The 27,961-nt window shown below is 42.8% G+C and overlaps 1 protein-coding gene across 1 annotated transcript in view; it reads left to right on the top strand.

The window, feature by feature from the left end:
* dnmt3ba (DNA (cytosine-5-)-methyltransferase 3 beta, duplicate a) overlaps positions 1-27,961 on the top strand; it is a 77,416-nt gene that overhangs the window by 28,949 nt on the left and 20,506 nt on the right. The window contains exons 12-19 of the mRNA XM_084333566.1: positions 8,577-8,706; positions 9,164-9,277; positions 9,445-9,486; positions 13,955-14,034; positions 18,217-18,329; positions 23,388-23,571; positions 24,022-24,106; positions 27,378-27,523. Of these exons, the coding sequence (XP_084189692.1) occupies positions 8,577-8,706; positions 9,164-9,277; positions 9,445-9,486; positions 13,955-14,034; positions 18,217-18,329; positions 23,388-23,571; positions 24,022-24,106; positions 27,378-27,523 (894 nt within the window). The remainder of the gene's footprint in view (positions 1-8,576; positions 8,707-9,163; positions 9,278-9,444; positions 9,487-13,954; positions 14,035-18,216; positions 18,330-23,387; positions 23,572-24,021; positions 24,107-27,377; positions 27,524-27,961) is intronic.

Consider the following 27,961-nt stretch of genomic DNA (forward strand, 5'->3'; position numbering starts at 1 on the left):
CGTTTACAAATATTGATGTGAATGTCGTGATTATATCTCACGGATCGAACAAACCTCAACGTTATTGCCATAAAATACAATGTATATTGTTTCTTTACCTTTCTGTGAACGTCTAGGAAAAAACTGCGTCGCAATCCGGTAAGAAATGGCGGAGCTATGGACATTATACAAAAGTATATATATATTAATTGACAGACTTTTCTGCCCTGTACCGGGCGCTTGAAGCCTTTCTCCAACGCGTTCGTGTTTCCGCGTCTCTGATTGGCCAGGTCATGTGACATGTACGGCCAATCGTGGGACTGCAAGTTTTTACACTGGTTATGCTTAGGCGCTCTTTCGAAGTTGGTTAAGGTTAGAGTTTGTCTTAGAGCATGGCGATAGAACGTCTGCCCTGATTCCAAACTCTAACCTTAACCAACTTCGAAAGAGTCGCCTAAGCTTTTTTTTTTTTTGATACTTTTATTTTCATTTTCAACCAGCATGGATACATACAGGATATGGTCAGTGTCAAAATAGAGAATCATCCATTTTGGTTCTTTTTTTTCCGCCCCACCCCCACTCCCTCCCACCAGTTCCCTCCCACCAGCCCACCCCCCCCCCCCCCCCCCCCCCTCCCAGATTCAACTCAGATTCACATTAGGCAAACACTAAACTAACAGAAATAAGTAAAATGCAAACATAACAAAACAAAAACAAAAACACATTCACATCTTCAACTTGCTCCGAGGTCCCAACATAGTCTCATAGAGTCAACTATGGAAGTGTACCCAACCTTTCATTCTCCATATACGTCAAAAAAGGTTGCCATGTCTTATAGAATCTATCCGTAGAGCCTCCTAAGGTGCATCTCATCTTTTCCAAGTGCAGGAACCCCATTACATCTCTGGTCCATTGGACATGTGTGGGAGAGGCCTCCTGCTTCCACATCATAAGTATTAAACGCCTAGCAATTAGGGTAGAAAAAGCAATGATTTCCGAGTGTTTTATGTGAATAGGTATATCCTCTGGTGCCACTCCAAAGATTGCGATTATAGGGGAAGGGTCAATTTTGGTTCCAAATATTGCAGAAAAATATAGATGTCAAGTTTCAAGTTTCTTTAATAGTTGTCATACAGAAGTACAGAATACTTTCATACAAAATGCTTCTTACTGTTACGCTCCAGATACTGTGCTAGACAAGATAGTATCAAATAACATAGTATAGCAGCATGTAATTTAGAAGAAGAAAATGAGGTCACAGTGTTCGGTATAGACATATGTACAATGTTCTGAGTTACCATATAATATACAATACTATGCAGTGTACTAATGTACAGTACTATATAGTGCAAAGCAGAAATGGGATGAGGTACAATTTATGTACAATTTACAGTAAGGTGTACGAGTTGTAGTGCAATCCTTCATCAATAAATATAAAGTGTGGGGAGTGGGTGCTACAGTGTGTTTGTTTAAAGTGGGTGTGTGCTATAAAGTGTGTGGAGTGGGTGCTACAGTGTGTTTGTTTAAAGTGAGTGTGTGCGTGTGGATGTGTGTGCTATGTGCGTTTGGTGGTTGTTGTTGTGTAGTGTTCATTGTTCGTTTAGCAGCCTGATGGCCTGGGGATAGAAGCTTCTTCTGAGTCTTTCTGTGCTCGCCTTGAGACTCCGGTATCGCTTGCCTGACCGCAGCAGTTCAAAGAGGCAGTTGTTCGGGTGACTGGAGTCTTTAATGATTCTCTTAGCCTTGCCCTTGCAACGCTTGTTGTAAATGTTCTGGAGGGTGGGGAGCCCCCCTCCAATTGTGCGTTCGGCTGAACGTGTCACTCTTTGTAGTCTGCTTCGGTCTTGTGCAGTGCTATTCCCAAACCAGGAGGTGATGTTGCCAGTCAAGATGCTCTCTATTGTACATGAGTAGAAGTTCTTAAGGATCTTCTGACTGACTTGGAACTTCCTTAGGCGCCTGAGGAAGTAGAGGCGTTGTCGTGCCTTCTTCACAACACTGTCAATGTGTGTGGTCCATGTCAAGTCCTCGGATATGTAGGCTCCGAGGTACTTAAAGCTGTTGACTCTCTCAACCGGTGCCCCGTCGATGCTGAGGGGGCTGTAGTCCTTGACCCTCGACCTCCTGAAGTCCACAATCATCTCCTTTGTTTTGCTGACGTTCAGGGAGAGGCTGTTTTCCTGGCACCATCCCGCCAGGACCTTGACCTCTTCCAGGTAGGCCCTCTCGTCGTTGGCAGAGATCAGGCCCACCACCACTGTGTCGTCAGCAAATTTGATGATTGTATTGCTACTCCGCTGAGCCACACAGTCGTGTGTGTACAGGGAGTAGAGGAGGGGACTCAGAACACAGCCCTGGGGGGCCCCTATGTTGAGGGTGATGGATGAGGAGGTGCAGTTGCCTGCTCTCACCACCTGGGGTCTGCCAGTCAGGAAGTCCAAGACCCACTGGCAGAGGTCATAGTTCAAGCCCAGGTCCCTGAGCTTGGCTATGAGTATGGAGGGGACTATGGTATTGAATGCCGAGCTGTAGTCGATGAATAGCATTCTCACATAGTTCCCCTGCCTCTTGTCCAGGTGTGATGCTGCTGTGTGCAGCACATGGGCTATGGCGTCCTCCGTGGACCTGTTGGGGCGGTATGCAAATTGCAGGGGGTCCATGTTGATGGGGAGGGAGGAGCAGATGTAGCCCTTTACTAGCTTCTCAAAGCACTTCATGGCTATGGAGGTGAGAGCTACAGGGCGGTAGTCGTTGAGGCAAGCAGGCTTGGATTTTTTGGGTACAGGGATAATAGTGGACTTCTTCAGGCAGGTGGGGATGACAGCCTGTTCTAAGGACAGGTTAAATATGTCAGTCTCTCACTCTGGTCCAATATGTCCAATAGTTATATAAATTTGGACACGACCAGAATGTATGAACGAGAGAACCAGTCATCGTCTTGCACCTATTGCACAAAGGATCTGTCCCTGGATAAAACTTAGCCAACTTCTCCTTTGAGAAATGTAGACGGTGTAGCACCTTAAACTGTATGAGCCCATGTCTGGCACATATTGAGGAAGAGTGAACATTCCGGAGAATAGATTGCCATTGTTCATCCGAAAATTCTACAGACAGATCATCCTCCCAATGTGATTTGATAATAGTGAGAGAGGGGGAATGTAGGGTCGATGTAGCTAAGGGGCTACACAACCCTGACTGTATTTAAATGTTTAGATTAAACCACTACTAGAGATATTAGTTAGCCAGACAATATAGTTACACAAAATGGCGGACACTCCATGAACTGCGAGGGGACAGTGAAACCGAGTTAAACAATCACTTTAATAGGGATAGAAAGCATACATAGAATATGAACACAGATCTCCTGTTATTACTTTAATATCAATGCCACAATGTCCGCGGTAACGATAGTTCCTATACTACGGGTACCCGACCGTTGGAGCTCTGAATGGAGTGAGACGGAGACGAAGCGAAGCAGTACAGGGAAAAGCAAGATGGTAGATGGAGACGGTACTTCTCTCTGGAGCTCCGACTCCAGAGAAACTGCAGACTGGTGGGATAATCCTGTCGTCGCTGGGAAAGAGGGTCTCGTACGGACTGGTCCTTGTATTCCTAGCGCCCGATGGCACGATTAATAGCTATTAGTCCAAAGCCCGTTGGCATGGATGATAGCTAGTTAGCTCCGTTTGTACTTAAAGCTAACCCACAGGAAGTCTTCAATGAGTAGTTATGTCCAGAACGTCGCTGGGTTCAACTATAAGTCTCTCCACGTTACTTCGCTTACACAAGTCACTATACTGTGCCAATAATGGCTCGACAATATTATGGTTGTATCTAATTAGCCGTTCGGCTCTCTATAACGATACGTTGCCTTGCCGTCCTGTTTACAACTGCGCCAACGTTACTTCTCTCTCACACTTATTGCTCCAGATCTTAAAAGCAGAGTCCAATAGGGACGGTGGGAACATATGATTGCAAGGGATTGGTGCCCAAGACGACATTGATTGTAGACCGAACCTTTTCCTACATTGTATCCAGATTCTAAGAGAGTGATGCACTATCGGGTTATGTCGGTATGCATCCAATTTTAACGGAAGAGCTGAGCTAATCAAAGCTTGCAATGAGGTTTTTCCGCAGTGGGAGGACTCAATATGCAACCACGCTGGAGTCTCAGTCGACCGATCCCCCATCCAGTAAAGAATATTGCGTGTGGGGCGGTCGGGTGGCGTAGCGGAGATTGCGTTCGTCACCAACACCGGAGCAGCTGGATTCGCCTGTTCGAATCCAGCTCACAGCTCCGGCGTTGTCACCAGCTTGGCTGGCCGTTCACACTAATACAATTGGCTGTATTAGAGGGTGGGAAAGCTGGCGGGGTGGGTCCGGGTCGTTGTAAACAGTGACTCCTACAGTTCGGTCGGGGCGCCTGCTCAGCGCGGATAGGATCTAAGGGGGGTAAAATAGTATAGTTTAACCGGAGATTGTATAAATTAGCATGTACAGAAAGACACTACCAAAGGACCTAGTATGTCCTCCATGCTCTGTAAATAACTTATGTACATAGTTCAAGTTTCAAGTTTCTTTAATAGTTGTCATACAGAAGTACAGAATACTTTCATACAAAATGCTTCTTACTGTTACGCTCCAGAGACTGTGCTAGACAAGATAGTATCAAATAACATAGTATAGCATGTAAATTAGAAGTAGAAAATGAGGTCACAGTGTTCAGTATAGACATATGTACAATGTTCGATGCAGAATAGACGTAACTGAGTTACCATATAATATACAATACTATGCAGTGTACTAATGTACAATACTATATAGTGCAAAGCAGAAATGGGATGAGGTACAATTTAGGTACAATTTACAGTAAGGTGTACGAGTTGTAGTGCAATCCTTCATCAATAAATATAAAGTGTGGGGAGTGGGTGCTACAGTGTGTTTGTTTAAAGTGAGTGTGTGCTATAAAGTGTGGGGAGTGGGTGCTACAGTGTGTTTGTTTAAAGTGAGTGTGTGCGTGTGAATGTGTGTGCTATGTGCGTTTGATGGTTGTTGTTGTGTAGTGTTCATTGTTCGTTGAGCAGCCTGATGGCCTGGGGATAGAAGCTTCTTCTGAGTCTTTCTGTGCTCGCCTTGAGACTCCGGTATCGCTTGCCTGACCGCAGCAGTTCAAAGAGGCAGTTGTTCGGGTGACTGGAGTCTTTAATGATTCTCTTAGCCTTGCCCCTGCACCGCTTGTTGTAAATGTTCTGGAGGGTGGGGAGCCCCCCTCCAATTGTGCGTTCGGCTGAACGTGTCACTCTTTGTAGTCTGCTTCGGTCTTGTGCAGTGCTATTCCCAAACCAGGAGGTGATGTTGCCAGTCAGGATGCTCTCTATTGTACATGAGTAGAAGTTCTTAAGGATCTTCTGACTGACTTGGAACTTCCTTAGGCGCCTGAGGAAGTAGAGGCGTTGTCGTGCTTTCTTCACAACACTGTCAATGTGTGTGGTCCATGTCAAGTCCTCGGATATGTAGGCTCCGAGGTACTTAAAGCTGTTGACTCTCTCAACCGGTGCCCCGTCGATGCTGAGGGGGCTGTAGTCCTTGACCCCCGACCTCCTGAAGTCCACAATCATCTCCTTTGTTTTGCTGACGTTCAGGGAGAGGCTGTTTTCCTGGCACCATCCCGCCAGGACCTTGACCTCATCCAGGTAGGCCCTCTCGTCGTTGGCAGAGATCAGGCCCACCACCACTGTGTCGTCAGCAAATTTGATGATTGTGTTGCTACTCCGCTGAGCCACACAGTCGTGTGTGTACAGGGAGTAGAGGAGGGGACTCAGAACACAGCCCTGGGGGGCCCCTATGTTGAGGGTGATGGATGAGGAGGTGCAGTTGCCTGCTCTCACCACCTGGGGTCTGCCCGTCAGGAAGTCCAAGACCCACTGGCAGAGGTCATAGTTCAAGCCCAGGTCCCTGAGCTTGGCTATGAGTATGGAGGGGACTATGGTATTGAATGCCGAGCTGTAGTCGATGAATAGCATTCTCACATAGTTCCCCTTCCTCTTGTCCAGGTGTGATGCTGCTGTGTGCAGCACATGGGCTATGGCGTCCTCCGTGGACCTGTTGGGGCGGTATGCAAATTGCAGGGGGTCCATGTTGATGGGGAGGGAGGAGCAGATGTAGCCCTTTACTAGCTTCTCAAAGCACTTCATGGCTATGGAGGTGAGAGCTACAGGGCGGTAGTCAAGCAGGCTTGGATTTTTTGGGTACAGGGATAATAGTGGACTTCTTCAGGCAGGTGGGGATGACAGCCTGTTCTAAGGACAGGTTAAATATGTCAGTGAATACCGGGGCCAGTTGGTCGGCACAGACTTTTAGGACGCGGCCGGGGATGCCGTCCGGTCCTGCTGCCTTCCTGATATTCACTTTTTTAAAGGTTCGCCTCACCTCATGCTCTGTTACCCTGAACACTGAGTCTCCATCAGCAGCAGACCCCCCCCCCCCCCCCCCCCCCCATTGCCGTGGCTTGTGGGCTGGTGTTGTTATTACCAGCATCAAACCTCGCATAGAAGGTATTGAGGTCATTTGCTAAGGAGATGTCACTGTTCAGTTTGAGGGAGGTGCCTTTGTAGTCTGTCATCGTTTTGAGCCCCTGCCACATAGCTACCGATATGCCCTAACATGTTACTTGTTTATTGCACAATGTTACTTGTTTATTGCACAATGTTGATTCTAATTCTATTATATGTTATTTGCACATCGTTGCGGGCAAGACCACCCGCATTTCATTGTATACTTGTATGCCGTGACAAATAAATCTCTTGATTGACTTGACTTGGGTAGTGTGATCCTTCCACACGCTACGCCCTCTCAATGAGAGTCCGTACTGCCGGGTGAAAAGAAGCGGTTGATTGGCTGGACGTGTGTCGGAGGAAGCACGTGATAGCCTCCACTCTCCCAGACCGACTGTGGGGGATAAGTGCGCAGGGACAAGGAAGGGGATTTGGAATTGGCATAACGATTAACATTGGGATGGGAGAAAATCGGAGGAAAAAGGAGGGGGAAAAAGATTAAAAAAAAAAAAAAAAAAGTAAAGACGGGTATCCAGGCAGAGGTCGATTTACACAGGGGCGTGTGCGGGACAGGATAGTCAGGCAGTGCTCGATACACGGGTTACAGTGTAGTCAGCCAGGCAGGGGTCAAAACGAGTACAGGTCCTCATACGTTCCGGGAAAAGGCAAGGAGAGTTGTCAGGCAGGCGGAGGTCAGAACATGTTTATCCAGAGCCAGAGATCACGGGTAAAAGAACCAGGTATAGGACTGCGGGGAAGGAGGACAGCAAAGGGTTAGGCACGGTCAGAGAACAACGGACTAAATAACTATACGAGAGCAGAATAACACGACTAACTGGGAAACACAAAGTTACGATCTGGCAGCAGCACGACATCTGAGGCGGGGTTATATAGCCAAGAGAGAGATATTATGGATGTTGAAATTCAGCACTTGTAAATACTGTATACTGTATTATATACATTACTTTAGAATACTGTATTCTGTATCAACCCTATTGAACCTCATTAATTTCAACTGTGATTCTGGTCCCCTCTGTGGAAGAAACATTCCATATAAAGATGAATCATTGTGAGATATATAGCAACCATTGGAGGGAAACTGTCTTCATTTACTTTGTTCAGTTCCAGGAAATGTTCCTCCTCACACACTGATCCTCCACAGTTGCCCAAATGTGGTGAGAGCGCAGAGCTTGAATGAATAGAAAGGCCCTCTCTGAATTCCCCTCGTACAAAATGGAAACAACAGTTGTGATTAGGAGGATCAAGAAAAGAGGGCGTGGTTTGAGATGGGTCACCTTTTTAGATGGCTGTTGTAATGGAGAAGGGTGTTGTTTCTGTGTGGTCCGACATGTTGAGATGGTCGTCACAGCTGTCACGTGTTCATTGTTCGTTTGACATTGATTGACAATGTAACATGTCAATTTTCCAAGTCTTATACACCAAAAGAAACACTTAATTCTGTGACGACATAATCAATCATTCTGTGACCACTATAGTTAACCAGCCAAAACACCATTCAAAAACCATTTATTCAAACGGCTGTTATCAATTCAAGTTCTATGGGTGGAACTTTATCAGGGATGTACGATATACAGTATCAGCGACCATATCGGTATTGGCCGATGATGATGATGAGGTTTTTTTGTTTCGTTTATCTGCATCGGTCCAATGAGCAGAATGGGGTATATATATGTACAACCTGTCTAGCTACTTCTTGCACAAAAAGTCATTACTGTGGGATTTTTTTTTCTTTTTTTATACAGACCAAATTGAAATTGGATAAATATCAGGTATTGGCCACAACAGAAAATGTTTATGGGTATTTGTGAAAATGTTCACATTGGTGCATCTTTATAATGGAATGCAGCTTACAGATGATTCTTGTATTTTGACCGTACCTTGTATTTGCATTTTATAGATGATTCTTGTATTTTGACCATACCTTGTATTTGCAGTTTACAGATGATTCTTGTATTTTGACCGTACCTTGTGTTTGCAGTTTACAGATGCTTCTTGTATTTTGACCATACCTTGTCCTTGCAGCTGGCAGGGGAGCGGAGTGGTAAGGCGTTTGAGTTGGGGGGCGGTAAGGAAGCGGACCTGAAGCTGATGCTGGATTGGGGTTTCGGAGGCTTCCTCCCTTCAGGACCTGACGGCTTCCTTCCTCCTGACAGTACGTGGAACTTCATTCATGCACAACCAATATAACAGCGGTAGACTGGCGGTGTCAGCTGTTGACAAGCCCCACCCTCTTTCCTTGGGGTCAGGGTTAGCAACAGTTGTGATTGGAGGATCAACAGCATAGGGTAGGGTTTGAAATCAAGGTCAATACCACTTCATATTTAGAAGGAAAGATTAGACCCACAATAAAGGGACTGTATTTGTCCTTGTTTTTACTTATTTGTCAATAAGTAAGAGGAGGTTTTGTTGTAGATTGATAAGAGCTCAGTACAAACCATGTTTTCTTTTCTTACTTAAAATAACCTTGACTTTTCTTTCTTAGTCTATAAAATATATACTTTTTTAATCTATAAAATTATCTTGATTTCTTTCTTCTTAATCTATAAAATAATGATGATTTTATATTTTTCTTAGTCTAAAAAAGTATAGTTCCCCCCCTTCTATTCAAGGTTCTGGTTTGAAGAGTGAAACCTCAGACTCTGGCCTGTCGGACTACCAGCCCCCGCCAAAGAGGAAATGTGGTCCAAAAAGTAAAGCAGACGTGGCTGCCATCTACAACAGAGGTATGTTATAGTATTACTATGTAGTATTACTATAGTATTCCTTCCACTGCAGCCCATGGACTCAGTGACTTAAATCCATAGACTGCAGAAAGCAACCTGTGTGCGTAAAGCTCACGCATGTCAATAGTGTTACTTCCAATAATTTTTGTCTTTCTTTTACTTTACAGAAGAGATGATGCAAAAAGTTGGGAAAGGCCAAAAACTTAAAGGTATGTTTTGCTCGAGAATGCGTTTCTTTTTCAAATGTAGCCAAGAGTAAAGACCATAACCATGTCAAAACAGCAGTCAAAGTGTATATTTTCAGCACTACGTATGTATGTTTTCCAATGATTTTAAGTGTTATTAGCTAAATTATGAGTTGATAAATATCTTGGCGCATCCCAGTGGAAACCTGATGAATTAGACGGAAATAAAGGAAGCTGGCATACGTTTGTGTAGTCTTTTGAAAGAAGAGACCCAGTGCTTTCGAATTTCATAAAACTACACTTCCCAGCTCACGCCAGCCCCTGTCAATCATCTGATTTCCAGCGTGATATCTCACGGGTTGAACAAACCTGAACGTTATTGCCATAAAATAGAACATAGTTCGTTTCTTTACCTTTCTGTGAACGTCTAGCAAAAAAACGCGTTGCAATCTGATGAAAAAGGCGGAGCTATTTACATTTTATATTATAAAAAAGTAACTGTACTTACAGTAGATTTCATTCATGGTTTTTGCTGCCCTATCAGGGGCGCCTGGTGGTACTAAATCCAGATTGAACTCTGCCATTGGAAAGGGGAGATTTGGCCCAATCCATAGATGTGTGACTTGGCCATAATAAGATCATTTATAGGCCTGATATTCTATATTCATATTTCAAATTGCATGCGTCTGGGTGGCAAAATGTTCACGTCTGGTCAATTTTAGCATGGTGTTATTCACAGTCAAATTCTCCTTTGGTTCATTACAATTTACTCAAGCCTAGTAACAGACACAGTATATCTGACACTGGGAATACATTCCATGCATTACATAGTGTTACGACGGGAACGTTTAGATGGCATGACGGTGGTGGAGGTGTGTAGAACCCAAATGCAGAATTAGACACGAGGAAAGGCAGTGGAGGGTGAGAGAGACGAGGCACGAGTCGACGTTGTAAATAACAAGCTTTACTTGAACGTAGCAAACAAGGAACGTTACAAGGCTTGGCAATAAATAAAAGCGAACTTCAAACACAAAAACAAACCTCAGCTATGCTGGAAAACGTGGGCAAGCAATACATGAACGGACTCACAGGGAAATACAGGAAGCTTCATGGGAGGTACACAAGGTAGACAGCACACAGGGTGAACAGAACAAGGGTAACAGGAGTAATGACCCAGCAAGGAAGGCTGGGCAGACAACACTTAAATACACAGACTAATTAGAGACATGAGGGTGATTGGTAAACTAGACACAGCTGGGTAGGAACAACTAAACAGAAAACATAACAGGGTTAATATACTGAAACAAGACGAGACCAAGCAGCACATAGATACAGACACAAGGGAGACAAAACTAGACTAGAGAATGGGGCACAGCACAGACAGCAGATGAACAAACAACAGATTGGTGATGACTGAAAGGAAATTAATAAATACAAGACAACAAAGATGAACCAACTGAACTAGGCCACCTGGTGGTTGAAAGACATAGTTCAGGAGTGGGGAATGTCCATGGACAGATGGGAGTTGTGAAGCAGGACCGGGGGGAACGTTACACATAGATGTCCCTAGATACCAAGAACATGCAAGTGGACCTTGCAGAAGTGGAGCAATCTTCCATTTACTTAGGTATGTATTTTTAGGCACATTTTCTTGAAATATGGCTAGGGCTTAATATGTTAAGTCTGATATTTACCATAATAAGATACTTAACACATTGGGTGCCACGCCCCTTCCGGGAAGTGCAAAGGCTCATGCCACCCATTAACCCAATGTAATCGGTCACCTTGTTTGTAGAGCTAAATCTATATTCTATATTATAGCCATGGATTCAATACTATAGTCATTTGACACTGGGTTTCTTCCGGTCAAAATGCAAAAAAGATAAAAAAATCCGTAAATCCGATAAAAATTTGTACCGTGTTGAATATGAGGCCCTGTCCACACGAGCGTTTGGATTTAATATAACCGAAGTTTGAAAAAAATAAACTCCGTCCACACAGGTGAACACAGGTGAACAACCGTGTATAACTGCGTACCCACGGCACCAGCAACCGTTACATGTAGTACAATGCCAAAACAGTAGGCGGCGATGTTGTTCAGACATGAAGGCCATTTCAACCAATCAGAGAAGGCTGAACGCTCACTAAACTTCCTGTTTAGAAACACAGCTGGACCCTATTGATCATTTTGCCAACAGAACATATATTTTCAGCAAAGAAAGAAACTGCAATAAACAAACGGATACATTCACTGTGTGTTCTGCCTCTCATTTTGTTGATGAAACAAAACCATCAGCAACACAATTTACCACCAAGAGCGGATAGTTTAGTCTCACAAAAGACCGCCGGTGTTGTTAGCTACATGCTAATGTGAATGGCTATATCCATGTATAGTATATAGCTTAAATGCTAACGTAATGTGGTAACGTTACCGATATGAAATGGATGCAAACGTTATTTAACACATTGCAGAATGGGTACAATACAATACGGCTCAATACAAACAATTGTTAAGGGGATGCAGTCTGGACTGGGTTCCTTATAACAATAACTTGACAACACATGAGTTTAGTTTAGTTTTCGATGCTCATCACCAACGGAATACGTTATGGTGTAGCGTTACACACATACGCTCGGATCGCAATGAAAACATTATTGGATCAACGCAAGATTGATACCATATAGCCCTTACCTTGACTAGGATGTAACCCGAAAAGAATATTCCAATTATCTGATCGCCATTCCAAGTATTGATGTCCATCGTTCCGCCAACATAATCCAACACAGAATCCACCATGGGAGTAATTGTTTCTTCTCAGTCCGAGCATTAGAACCGCTACACTTGTCCGACTAAGAATAGTCCACCCGGACCTATATCATCGACGCACAGCAAAAGACTCAACGTTTCAAAGGATGTGCAATACCGGCCGCATTTACATTTACATTTACATTTAGTCATTTAGCTGACGCTTTTATCCAAAGCGACTTACAAGTTCTGTGCGACAAGACAGCAAGAAGGGTATAACTCTATCAGCTGAGTAACAATGTTCATCAAAGTGTTGCGTGTTACAGTGTAGGTTAGTTTATTAGGACAAGTGCATGACATTAAGGTTAGTCGGGGTTAGATTTTTTTTTTTTTTTTTTTATCATTTCAGATAATGGTTGAAGAAGTGAGTCTTTAGTCGACGGCGAAAGATTGGACGGGATTCGGCTGTCCTAACTGGGATGGGTAGTTCATTCCACCATTGTGGGGCAAGGACTGAGAATACTGAGAATGCCAGGCGGCGGCATTGGACTTTTGCAATCTCAAGACCCATTCCCTATGATAACAGCAGGCTCCCTGGATGGAATAGGGTATTAAAATCGTTTTTTTTTTTTTTAAACGATCCAGAAACGTGTTAACACGTGAATGGCACTCAACGGTTGGCCGTCAGAAACGTGTAAATCAGTGATTGGCGCTGGAAGTGTTAACACATCCTGCGCCAATCACGTTGTACGACATGTTTCAAGTTCATGCTAATTCTGCCAGATCATGGCGTACGACGTTATTGTGATCATATTTCATATTTTCACCATGGTATTCATATTTCCCTCACGGAGCCTTGTCTGATGCAGTGGGACTCAGCACAACTCTGCAACGCTTCAATACTGCGCCCTGGTGGATGATCGGCGAGTTGCCAAACCGGAAATGGCCGGTTGGATATCGGTGCGTCTCCTAAATCCGTCCGGCCACTCGCATATCGTCGCGGGACTCTAGCCACACACCGTGGATATGGATCGCTGCCATAACTCAATAATCGACATGATTTGGGCGTGTATTAGTATTATACAAACCGGAAATGGATCTACTCGATCCCCATCAAATAACTGGGATCTTTTTGCTCCAGTCTCATCGCCCAACGGTAAGAGGAGGCTGACGTCATTTTCAGCGTGAGTGTTTATTATTATCCATACAAACTGCTCTGATCAATATATCACCCATACTCCATAAAGCATTTAACGACGATCACGGAATTATAAACTACCCCCCCCCCCCCCCCCCCGTTCACCCGTGCATGATCAGTCATAACGTTTAGGACCATGTACAGTTGAAATTTTTAATATAGCGTGGATCGGTATCAAACTGCATTTGATAATCTATATATGCATTTATGCTATATCTCACGTTCTAGGAATTACTGCAGAAAACGATAAAAACATATTTATATTCTAGACGGTATTTTCGTATGAATAAAAAAGTAAAACGTTCCTACATCCTGAACGATGTTGAATGGGCCATAGTAATGTCAATTTAGCAATACAATTTAAAAAGTTATAGCCCTGCAAAGAAGGTGAACATCTCCATAGACTTACAGTGCTGGCAGAGAGTGGTATAAGATGATCAAACTCTGTGGCAGTTAATGTGTTAAAGGCTTTGCTGGTGCCACATCTATAGTGGCTGAATGTTATCTCTATAGCACCTTTAATTGTTGGTAATATTTTGTCCTTTCAGACTTCTGCTTGTCTTGTGGATCGTCCGAGGTGGAAACCTTCCACCCACTGTTTGAAGGGAGTCTTTGTCTGAAGTGCAAGGTTTGTCATCTTGTTTCAAGCGGTCCATCTTACTGTGTTCCATTTCAACAGACCTATTTCATTATGACATTACTATGTAAAATTCCTTTATTGATCAGGCAGCAAGGGGGGGGGGGGTACAGGTATGGGCAGGGTAATAGTCGAAAGACATAAATATAGGCAATACAATTTGATCTGAATATAAAAATATGAGAAAAAATAAACGGAATCTGAATGTATACTGTGAGTAAAAGTAAACAGTATACACAACAGGTACCCTAACTGGCATGATATACGTCATATGCTGTAACGGAACGTAGACCAAATGCGTCCACATTTTTATAGGATTCTAGCACATTTTCATAACAATAGCGAATATTACCGTTTTCATTGAGGTTTCTTACAAATTAACGATGCTTTATGTTGTCCTTTATATGCCGATTATCATTAAAATCTTAAATTGTACCATATGTCCCCCTTTAGACAACATATGTAACGCTACCAGCGCACTTTTGTTAAGATAATTAGTTTACCATTCGCGGTCGCTATACCGAGGTTGCAGTAATAGTTTACTGCTGTTCAGATCACGGCGAAGAATAGACACATCCCAGTGACCTGTGCTAAGGATCTTGGGAAATGTATTCATGTAGTTTTCGTCTTTTAATTTTAAACCAATGCTGCCATCTACTGACAACAGAAAGTGTTGTCTATCGTCACTTCCGTATACAGCGTCGCCCGAAACCCAATCTAGAGATTCCCACTTTTTACTGGGAATGGGGCGTGGCCGTATTTGGTCCCAGACAATAAGAGTGGCTGCGATTGGTTACTGTGACGTTATACTATGAGTAAAAGTAAACGGTATACACAACAGGTACCCTAACTGGCATGATATACGTCATATGCTGTAGTCCATGCAGAGTCAGACACACACGTGTATTGCTGTCATCTGAGAGAGGGGAGTCAATTGTGCTCGCTCTCTTTGAAAACGACAAGAGCTGTATTGAAATTCGGAATTAGAAAACACTTTATTATTTCTCTCCATTGTAGTGCATGTAAAATTAACTGATGAATGTCACATCTAAGCCTTTTGGGGGGGGGGGGCAGCGCAGCAGTCGGGTTTAACACATCAAGTACTGTTCAGCAGGGGGCGCTGTGGGCCGTGAGTGCCAGCGCTCTGTTCAATGGGGATAATGCCGGTGTTTTGCAGTGCTAAACCCAGGCATGCGTTGTTCATGGCACGGGGTACCACGGTGTGGGACCTCACTCGCTATTTGCATATCAATAGCTCCGGTCGTCAGGTGTGTTAAATACGTTCTCAGACACATTCACACCTAACCTTGTTGTGAAGACGTGTTACATTCCATTCGTAGAGGCAATTAGGCACTGTCTTTAGTCTGTGCCCAAGCGAGGGGACATTAAATGCGCATTCGCGGGAGCGCGCGCACGCGCAGGGAGCGCGCGTGCACGTGGTGCGTGTCACCCCAGATGATTTCAATAACGCACCACTGGCTAAACCTATATTAAATATTATAGCTATGGATCTAATAACGCCGTCGATTGTCAGTGAGTTTCTTCCGGTCAACATGCAAAAAACAGATACTTTTTTCATCCATACATTTCCATTTTATACCGTGGTGAATACGAGCATAGTTCCAGAGTGATTCTGTGTAATCCCAGGAAACGCAGCCAAAACAGTGTTTATCTGGATTTCACTATAAATCGTCCCATGTCTCGCCTGGATCAATGATCAATCTGAAATCAACGCTAGATTATAGGTATTATGTTTCCTCATGCATGCAAGAGGGGGTGGGGGGGGGGGGGGGGGGGGTTCTATGCTTCGATCGCCACCAACGGGACACCGGCACACACACACACGCCCCGATCGCGGGGAAAAAATTATCGGATCAACGCAAGATTGATAATATATAGCCCTTACCTTGTCTATGATGTACTGCAAAAAGAATAATCCAATTATCTGATCGCCATTCCAAATACTCCATTAATCCATAAATATGCACATATTTAATGGGGAAGTGCCTCATTTGCATATATAAACATCAAATTCAGAAAACTTGCAATATATTTTTTCTTAGTTTATATGTACATAACAAACTGGGAATGTTTCATAGTGATATCTATTCAAATATTTATTTTGCCTATTAGGCGGTACAGTAATCGGTTGTGTTGAGTTTGTTACTACACTGTTTGTAGCCTGTGTGTAGTTCTGTTCAGTTCAATAACATCATTATTATTATGTTATTCAGTTATCAGGCATGTGTTTAGGTTGTCTATTACTAATGGTTTGATTGGGTGTTGTTTGTAAATAGCGGTTTTAAAAAAAAAGTATGGCATTTTACAATACAGAATTTTTAAGGCGTTTTCCCAAAAAAAAATATGCGTTTTTCTTACACGCAAGGGTAGACATGTACCATTTCCCTAGCACCTACACACACCACTCCTATATATACCCTGCATCTTTGTCCAGAGGGGTTTGTTGATATACCATTCATAGCCTGATTTATAGTACATTTATACCAAAAGACCTGGCAAATAGATTTTTTTATGACTGTAGACAGCTTTTCCTGATTTATGGGATGATAAAAAGTAGGGATGCTCGATATTGGCTTTTTTACCTATAACGATATTGTCCAACTCTTAATTTCCGATACCGATATCAACCGATACCGATATATGCAAGGTTTCCCCCCCCAAAAAACGGAATAATTTCAGGTAATTAACATTACATATCTCTTGTTGTGGAATTAACACAACATTATGCATACTTTTGACAATAAATAAAATCAGAATTTGTTCTTACTTGCTTGCCTGGGTAAATAAAGGTTATAGAAATGTAAAAAAATATATATATAATTGAAAACAGATATTTTCCGATATCACATTTTAATGCCAATATCGGCCATCCCTAATAAAAAGACAGCCACAATCCCTTCTGAACAAAGTTCATTGCCTTATGTGTCAACATAATGACATTTATTTTTTTAATCTGGCATTATCCAATGTTGGTATATATACCCTGGCGACATATGCAAATTAGTGCATATTTAATTAGGTAAGGGCCCGCGTCCACCTGCCACATATTTCTGGGCGCAAGTGTCTTTTGTCAATTGATCCCTATGGGGAGGGAGCGTATGCAGCCGCATGCTGCCGCATATAGGAAATGCGCTGCAGTCGGCTTCTTTTTTCTGCTTTTTTGTGCGGCAGCACCCAGCGTTTAAAGTTGAACACTTCTGAACTTTTCAGAGCGATGCGCTGAGCGTCTTTTCAGACAAACAATCACAGCCGTGGCGCTCGTGACACATTCGTAACCTGACACCGGAGTTGCCTGCCTGCCTCCCACAAGAGACAGGAGCAGTATGAGAGCGAGCGTCTGCTGGTTGGTGGTCATTGCGATTCGCGACAAAGCACAAATACACTAATAACTACACGAATACACTAGTAAAAAGCTAATAAAAAGCAAAGGGCGAACTGTGGTGTCAGGCAATAACTATATATATAATTAATATACAATAAAGTGTATTAAAATATGCTATATGTGCAAAACCGCGGCAGTAAAATACGATAAAAAGATGGCTGTCGCTAAATTTCTCTCTCTGTCATCTTGCTACAAGACCGCAAGTTGTTATGTACATAACAAACTGGGAAAGTTTCATAGTTATCTATACAAATATCTTTTTTGCCTATTCACCTGGGTAGTCTCGCCTTAAATTGGTGCAGCCATGTGTCTCACCAGTGTCGCCATGTGTTTGTTTGTTTTTTTGCTAATATGGTTGTGAAATTGGTAGTACATTTTGCTCTTAAGTGGCATTAAAAAGGTCTTAAAATCAAATCAAATTTATTTGTAAGGCCCGACAAGTAACACACGTTAATGTCCCCATGGGCCGGACATGTCTTCTTTAAACAAGTCAAGAACATCACGATAAATCAAGAACAAAACAAAAACACTATAAAATCCAAAATAAAATGTAAAATGAATAAATGAATGCAACACTCCCAGACATAGCCCATGCGAAGGTAAGGAAAAACTCACTAAAAACCTAGCAATAGGAAAAAAGCACCAGGGGCAATGTGGAGGGGAGAAAAGTCTTAAATTCTTAAAGTCTTACATTTTACTGTATATGTAACACTGATTCCCTTTCTTATAAAATCCAAATCCCTGTAAAACTGCGTTCTCGTCCTTTGCAGACGAACTTCATTGAGACTCTGTATAGGTATGATGAAGACGGCTACCAGTCATATTGCACCGTGTGCTGCGCAGGCAAAGAGGTCATTCTTTGTGGCAATGCCAGCTGCTGCAGGTAACTAGTCTCTCTCTTATACACATGTACAGTATACATCGCTTTCTCTTTTTAGCTTTTCGTGTCTCTAAAGATTCGATTCATATGTATTGTCATTATACAGCACAAGTACACAAGTGGAGTGCAACTCGCCCGAAATCCACCAGGCGGCGGTATTGAGCCGTTGCAATATCCGACAGAGTCCACAGTCTCCCGGAGCCTTGCTGGATGAATTATGAATGACAATAGCGAATAAAGGAAATACCGATCATAAGGAGGAGGAAGAATCCGGAAAGAAGCGGGGAGGTGGAATAGCCTTTATGTTGAATAACAATTGGTGTGATCCAGGCAACGTGAAGGAGCTTTCAAACCACTGCTCCCCAAACCTGGAGTATATATCCATCAAGTGCCATCCATTCTTTCTCCCGAGAGAATTTACGTCGGTCATTCTGATCGGAGTGTATATCCCCCCCCACGCAAACACTGGAGTCATGCTGTCCATGCTTCACGACGAGGTAAACAAACTTCAAGCAGCTAACATTGACGCTGCTATTGTGGTTGTGGGTGATTTTAATAGCACTAATCTGAGAAAAGTGTTGCCAAACTTCTATCAGCATGTGACTTGTTCCACCAGAGACGGGAATATCCTAGACCATTGTTACTCGCAATTTAAGAACGGGTACAAATCTCAGGCTGCTAGTGCTTTCGGCAAATCAGACCATGACGCCATCTTTCTTTTACCGCAGTATAAACAAAGTCTCAAGCGCGCCTCTGTAGTAACGCGAGATGTGCAGCGTTGGTCTGGGGAATCAGAGGAGGCGCTCCAAGCTGCACTTGAATGTACAGAATGGAGTGTGTTCCGTGACAACACAGACAATATTAATGACTACACGGAGACAGTGCTGGACTTTGTTTGTACTTTGGTAGAAGAAACAATCCCCTCTACCACAATTAGAGTTTACCCAAACCAAAAGCCTTGGGTAGACAAATCCGTCCGCGAAGCTCTGAAAGCGTGCACCTCAGCCTACAATGCCGGGCTTGTGACAGGCAACATGAATGACCACAAGGTGGCGAGATACAACGTAAGGAGGTCAGTAAAGGCAAAACGGCGCTACAGGGATCAAATTGAACTTCAGTATGAACAGGGCGGGCTGGGCGATATGGCCTAAATATGATATCACGATATTTTCTGACCTTTCGGCGATACACGATACGCATCACGATGTTTTTCTTTTTTTCCCCAAACAATTCATTATGAGGCTTACCAAGACAGTATTTGAGTTTGCAAGCTAACATTAAAGACAAAATAAAATACCCATGCATTTAGCATTTTTATATTATATATTAGATTTAGATTATTGGATTATTAGATTATATATTGCATATATTTAGCAATGAGATATTATATGATTTAGATATGAAATATGATGAATTGAAAATGGGGGACCCTGATGTAAACAAGACGAAAGTCTTTCTCTGGTCTGCATCCTCCAGTCCACTGTTGACTGTTGTTGTATTGAGCTGTACTGTATTGTACCCATGCTGCAATCTGTTAATAACGTTTTTCATTCAGTCGGCAAACAGAATCATTTTGATTGACAGTCGCGTCTGCCAATTACGTCACATCGCTTGCACCCGCCCTGCTGTTCTTAGCACCAATCGGCAAGCGCGTATTCATTTTTTACTTCCGCCATTGGAGAGCTCAATGATAACAACAATGGCAGCGGTAGCTCGCCGCGGCCGACGTTTAGCTTTTAGCTCCGCAGGAAGACTAAACGACTGGAGGCATAATGATTTTACTGCAACGGATGTTATAATAAAAGCCTTTCCATACATCTGTCTGATTGAAAACGTTATTAACAGACCGCAGAATGGGCACAACTGAGTCAGCACGGGCTGAGATATGAACGACAATGCTTGCTATATCTAGGTCGACCTCGGTCGTTGCTATGTAAATACGCTGATGTTATTGAAAGTGTAACTATATAACGTTAATGCCACAAAACGAATGCCTTTGTTATCATAAGTAGTAACTTTTGATGCAGTAGTGTGTGTGTGGGGCGGCGCTGTTCAAAAGTGTCAACGTGTGGACCAGATTGACGCGACACAAGCCTCTTGGGCAAAACATCACGATATCCACGATACGTTTAAAAAGTGTATCGTTAATGAACTGTACCCGATATTTATATAATATCGTCATATCGCCCAGCCCTAGAACAGGCTGACTCTAGAGGTATATGGCAGGGCCTCAGAATGATGCCAGATTACAAAGGCACCTCCCTCAAGCTGAACAGTGACATCCAATTGGCAAATGATGTCAATACCTTCTATGCTAGGTTTGAGGCTGTGAATAACAACACCAGCCTACAAACCACTGCAATGGAGGGGGGGGCCACTGCCGATGGAGTCTCAGTGTTCAGGATAACAGAACATGAGGTGAGGAGCACCTTTAAGAAAGTGAATATCAGGAAGGCAGCAGGACCGGACAGTATCCCCGGCCGCATCCTAAAAGTCTGTGCCGACCAACTGGCCCCGGTATTCACTGACATATTTAACCTGTCCTTAGAACAGGCTGTCATCCCCACCTGTCTGAAGAAGTCCACCATTATCCGTGTACCCAAAAAATCCAAGCCTGCTTGCCTCAACGACTACCGCCCTGTAGCTCTCACCTCCATAGCCATGAAGTGCTTTGAGAAGCTAGTGAAGGGCTACATCTGTTCCTCCCTCCCCATCAACCTGGACCCCCTGCAATTTGCATACCGCCCCAACAGGTCCACGGAGGACGCCATAGCCCATGTGCTGCACACAGCAGCATCACACCTGGACAAGAGGCAGGGGAACTATGTGAGAATGCTATTCATCGACTACAGCTCAGCATTCAATACCATAGTCCCCTCCAAACTCATAGCCAAGCTCAGGGACCTGGGCTTGAACTATGACCTCTGCCAGTGGGTCTTGGACTTCCTGACGGGCAGACCCCAGGTGGTGAGAGCAGGCAACTGCACCTCCTCATCCATCACTCTCAACATAGGGGCCCCCCAGGGCTGTGTTCTGAGTCCCCTCCTCTACTCCCTGTACACACATGACTGTGGCACAGCGGAACAACAACACAATCATCAAATTTGCTGATGACACAGTAGTGGTGGGCCTGATCTCTGCAAACGACGAGAGGGCCTACCTGGAAGAGGTAAAGGTTCTAGCGGGATGGTGTCAAGAGAACAGCCTCTCCCTGAACGTCAGCAAAACAAAGGAGATTATTGTGGACTTTAGGGGGTCGGGGGTCATGGACTACAGCCCCCTCAGCATCGAGTTGAGAGAGTGAACAGTTTTAAGTACCTCGGATTCCACATATCCGAGGACTTGACATGGACCACACACATTGACAGTGTTATCAAGAAGGCACGACAACGCCTCTACTTCCTTAGGCACCTAAGGAAGTTCAAAGTGAGTCAGAAGATCCTCAAGAACTTCTACTCATGCACAATAGAGAGCATCCTGACTGGCAATATCACCTCCTGGTTTGGGAATAGCACTGCACAAGACGTAGCAGTACGATGACTTGTCGCACAGAACTTGTAAGTCGTGACGCTTTGGATAAAAGAGTCAGCTAAATGACTAAATGTAAATGAGAGTGGCCCGTTCAGCCGAACGCACAATTGGAGGGGGGCTTCCCACTCTCCAAGACATTTACAATAAGCGCTGCATGGGTAAGGCTAAGAGAATAATCAAAGACCCCAGCCACCCAAACAACTGCCTCTTTGAACTGCTGCGGTCAGGCAAGCGATACCGGAGTCTCATGGCAAGCACAGAGAGACTCAGAAGGAGCTTCTATCCCCAGGCTATCAGGATGCTCAATAAACAATGAACAATAACAGACCATCAAATACACCCACAACACACACATCCACACGCACACATTCACTTTAAATAAACAACACTGTAGCACCCACTTTACCCACTTTAGACACTAACACACTTTATATTTATTGGCATCAATCTCATGCACCTCACCACCACAAGGTGGCACCACAAGCTAAGCTATACATCACCATTTCTACACTGTACTGTATCTGCATTCTATAGACTGTATATATGTATATTGAACATTTGTTTTGTTTACACTTGTTTACGTACTTGACTTTCTATTTTATACTTATATTATACTATTTTACACTATCTTGTTATTTTATCTAGCACACTCAGGAGCAAAACAGAAAGAAGCATTTCATGCAAAATAATTCTGTATTTCTGTATGACAACTAATAAAGAAACTTGAACTACAGTACATCGAAAAGAAGTTTGGCATCCAACCAGAGTGCAAATGTAACAGTAAAGCGCAATAGTAATATACAATGTACATTAAACTGGATATAAAACATATAAATTAGTACTACTGAGTTATAGTGCTAATCAGATGTACAGAGTGATAGTATTAATATACAGTGATAGGGGTATAAAGACACTATGGTAGTAAGTCATACTGGCCAGCAGCGTAACTAGTAAGAGTAGGTAAGGGATATGTACAGATATAGATATAGTATCTACAGATATGGTATAAGGATTATATGCAGGCGTGTACAGACAGATGTGGATAGATATGGTAAGAATAAATATTAGTGCTGTCAATAGATTAAATTTTTTTTACTAATTAATCGCACAATTTTCTGTATTTAATCTAGATACATTTATCAATAAATGTTCAACAAAACCATCAACATTGACTCAGCTTTAAAGACCTTTCTTATGTCCGCGGCGCTAACAGAAATAAAAACAACCCAGGCCTATGTTAAAGTGCAGCTTGGCTTAGAGGACGATAATGTCTTGTATGAACTACCAGTAATATAAATCATATTAACAACAAAAATGTGTTCCATCTTCATGTCAGATGATTTGCAAAAAGGTGCATGAGGTCTATGCAAAAAGAACAAGCAACGATACTGCTGAAAGTTCAGAACGTTGAACATTTTTCGATCCATAGATTAATCTAGATTAAAAAATAACGCTTTAAATCATTTAAATTAATCTCAAATTAAAGCATTAACTTTGACAGCCCTAATAAATATATATATACCTCTCTAGGTGTTTCTGTAAGGACTGCCTGGACACCCTGGTCGGCCCGGGAACCTTTGATAAAGTGAAGGACGTGGACCCGTGGAGCTGCTACATGTGTCTGCCCTCCCAGTGCAATGGCCACCTGAAGCTGAGGACCGACTGGAGCGTCAAGGTCCAGGAGTTCTTTGTCAACAATAGTGCCTTGGAGTTTGTAAGTGACGAGCCCGCTCCCTTCTTCACTGGATCATTTCCTCCCCTCGCTAGTGTAACACGCAGTCATACACTCTCAACCCGCATCTTTGTTTACACTTGTATGATGTATATCACGCCATTTAGGGTACCTTGTGTATACCGTTTACTTTTACTCTTACTCGTAGTATATATTCAGATTCTAATTATTTGTTGCCTATATTTATTGTAACGTGCAATATAACCGATGTAACCGTATTTTTTTCTCATTTTTATATTCAGTTAAGTTTCTCTCATATTTCTATATTCAGATAACATTTTATTGCCTATATTTATGTCTTTCTAGTTTCTACTATTACCCTGCCCATACCTGAACCTGCCCTCCCCCCTCATACTGCTATGACGCCAGAATTCCCCCCCCCCCCCCAAGAGGATCAATAAAGGAATATCTTATCTTAATCTTCTAACACAGGAGCCACACAGAGTCTACCCCTCCATCCCTGCTCATCGACGCAGACCGCTGCGGGTGCTGTCCCTCTTTGATGGAATCGCAACAGGTTGGTTCATCTTGCATCCTCATCCGTTTTGTATTTATTAAATATATATATATATTTTATTGCTTGTGATATGCAATTTGTCATGCATTTTATTACAGTTTATACAGTTAACATCGGACTGATTAGCTCAACTGGTTAGTCCGCTGGCTGTGGATCCTATGGTCACAGGTTCAAATCTCTTGGTTCCAAACGTTTTTATTTTTTTTACGTTAATTCATTTATCCACTGGTTGGATGGTGTATTGTACTTGTGCTGTATAATGACAATACATTTGAATCGAATCTCATTTTGAAATCGCTACGCTGCCTATGGACATGACAGTGGCAGACAGCTTCGGAGATGTGGCATTGCACCATGCTGATCCACAGGTAGCGATTTCAAAGTGAGAATCCATCATTTACACTTGTGCCAATTGCGCTTGTCCTTCATTTTTAGCATTGGCATTAATAAATCAGATGTCATGCTAATACCGTATGTCACGTTCTACAGTAGGACTTACTACTATGATACCCATTAAAACAGTCATTCGAATAATAGAAGCCTACTTTGCAGGAATGATTCATTTCGTGTGTGCGTTGAGGCTCGCTAAGCCTTTCTCCACGCATTTCTGGAGCATTTCTTTATCCACTATGGTTGGATGGTGTATTGTACTTGTGCTGTATCATAACAATACATTTGAATCTAATCTCGTTTTGAGATCAGTCGCAAATCGCTTCCTGTTGAATGGATCGGTTGAGTGCAATGCCGACTCGCTACTTTCCCCCGTTTACTGATGATGTCACGGTTCGCGAGGAAAAACCAACTATTTTACAGTGCCAGCTGAGCACCGATTTGTCACGTTCTGAACCAAAAAATCCAGGTGTGAACACGCTGGCCGGTGCGAGATTGCGTTCGGGAACCGGCTCCAGCACGGAGCCTGGCCGGTGTAAAAGGGCTATCAGTGACCTGTTGTTGCTCAGAATGCTCACTTAAGCAGCAATGGCAGGTTATTTCTCATGAAAACAAGCATTTCTGAAAAAAATCATATCGGATCGGTGCATCCCTAATATAAATACACCATTTACTGTTACGGTGGGGTAGGAGTGTTGGACCCATGTGCAGAGTAGAACAGAGGAGGCGGAATGCGATGGTGCTATTTCACAATAACAATGTCCTTTATTGAGCACAACGGAGCATAACAAACTTGAAAAGGCGAGACAACTCAATCTCCACAATTCACTAAACGAGAATAAACTTTAAATAGTACTACATGAATACAATAATGTCAAGCATGATACCAACCGCGGTATCAAAGTTACCCTCCAAGTGGGAGCGATAACACATGCTTCAGGAAGGTACTCACGTATGGTTCAGTGAAAAACTGACAATGAGAGAATACAACAGGTGAGCATTATGAAGGAGAGTCAACTACACACAGCAGGCGTTAATTAGCAATCAGGACAAATTAGAAGAGCAGAAAGGGTGAAATACTCCAGGGTGGCGCTAGGACTTTTACTCCTAAGTGAGAGCAAAAAGCCCAAACGTTACAATTTACCATTTATAACAGAAGTGCAAGACTAACGGGGAGTCTCCGTCATACATCCTGCCTCTGCTGTTTGTGTGTTTTGTTTTATTTAGATCCCCATTATCTTTTGCATAGCAGCAGCTATTCTTCCTGGGGTCCAATAGCTTACATGGTGATGACACAAAAATATACTGTACATTCACACTCATCACAATATATTGACAAAACACAAAATAAAATAGCACACCTAAACAAAACAAACACTGCAAATAGACAGGCTCTGACTGAATCAATCACAATCTAATTAACCTCTTAAGCCCTAGCCATATTTTCAGAATATTCGCCTAAAAATGAATACCTAAGTAAATGGAAGATTGCTCCACTTCTACAAGGTCCATTAGCATGTGCCTGGTATCTAGGAACATCTATGGATCTCGGGAATGTATTTGCAGTGTCAGAAATATTGTGTCTGTTACTAGGCTTGAGTAAATTTGAATCAACCAAAGGAGAATATCAATTTTCTTATATTTTTTTCTTTTATTTTTTCATCTTTGACGGTGAATAACACCATGCTAACATTGACCTGACGTGGATAATTGCCACTGAGCTCATTTAGCACATTCTTGAGTTCAAGTGTACAAAAAGGCTAAGAAAATGAATAAAGGGCAGATGATTTACAGGGTTTTTTGTAGATACAGTACTGAATTTTGCCATCCGGACACATGCAATTTGAAATATGAATATAGAGTATCAGGCCTATAATGGCAGAGTTCAATCTGGATTTAGTACCACTGCATTTATTGCTTTTTCATGGTCAGACATGACCGACAGCGGAGGAGAGGATGAACGGGAGAAGAGGTGGGGAAGACATGCGACAAATGTCACCGGGAGCGGGAGGCGAACCTGGGACGGCCGCATGTGCGAGGCACTATGCGGTGCGCCAAGAGGGCGCCCGTACATTTACTTTTTATAATGTAAATAGCTCCGCCATTTTTCATCAGATTGCAATGTGTTTTTTGCTAGACGTTCACAGAAAGGGAAAGGAACTAACTACGGTCTATTTTATGGCAATAACGTTCAGGTTTGTTCGACCCGTGAGATATGATCCCGAAAATAACGTAAGAAATAAAGATTATCTAGAAGTCAGATGATTGACAGGGGCTGGCGTGAGCTGGGAAGTGTAGTTTTATGAAATCCAAAAGCCCCTCGAAAGCCCTTCGTCTCTTCTTTCAAAACACTACACACACGTATGCCAGCTTCCTGGCATGTCTAATTCATCAAGTTTCCGCCGGGATGCCCAGAAATATTTATCAACTCGTAATTTCACTAATAACACTTAAAATCATTGGTAAACAAACATAGTGCTGAAAATATACACTTTGACTGCTGTTTTGACAGGGTTAGGGTATTTACTTTTGGCTACATTTGAAAAAGAAATGCAACATTAATTAATATGTTCTGTATTCATCTATTTATGGCGTGATATCAATCTCGTACCGCTACCGGACGGCTCAGGCTTAATTAAGGGGTTAATAGAAAAATATTATTAATTTAACATAGATAGCCCATGTAACCTTATTCCCCAATGATGATGTCACAGCAGACATTCAAACATCCACATTCGAAAACCTCAACGGAACATTCAAATGCGAGAAATCAAATTATATACAGAAGATTATATTCGGTACAGCCCTATTACTTAATATTTAAATAATATGCTGTATTCTTTGAATGGGTGGCTGATGATGGTGTACTGTGCTGTGGCAGGTTACCTCGTGCTGAAGGAGCTGGGCTTCAAGATAGAACGCTACCTCGCCTCAGAGATTTGTGAGGACTCCATTGCCGTGGGTTTGATCAAGCACAAGGGCCTGATTGAACATGTCAAGGATGTGCGCACAATCACCAGGAAACACGTGAGTACAACTCGCTACAAATGCCCCCTTTTCAACACATCACTGTGACTTACGATGAAGTGACATTTTGTGTCCTCTTTCCAATTTGCTGCTCCCAAATTGACTCCCCTCACTACTTGACTCTTGTCGCAGAGTTGTTTACACACACACCTGTCACACAGCCTTCTAACTGTCATTTGACTGTTCTGCGTTCATGTATTACATACCTTGTACATTTATTTGGTTGTGCGTTTTAATTATTTCCCTTACCTCAGTGATGTATGTATCGTCTGTCTCTTTTCAAATTATTTTCTATTTTCTCCCCGTTACCCAGTCATTGCAAATATCAATTTGTTGTTAATTGACCTGCCTGGTTACATAAAGGTTAAATAATAAATGTAATAAATAAACAACTTGCCGTGAGATCATACAGCACGTCTGGGATTGGAGTGGATCATA

Source organism: Notolepis coatsorum (genome assembly GCF_963971535.1).
Source record: "Notolepis coatsorum genome assembly, chromosome: 17".
NCBI lineage: Eukaryota > Metazoa > Chordata > Actinopteri > Aulopiformes > Paralepididae > Notolepis > Notolepis coatsorum.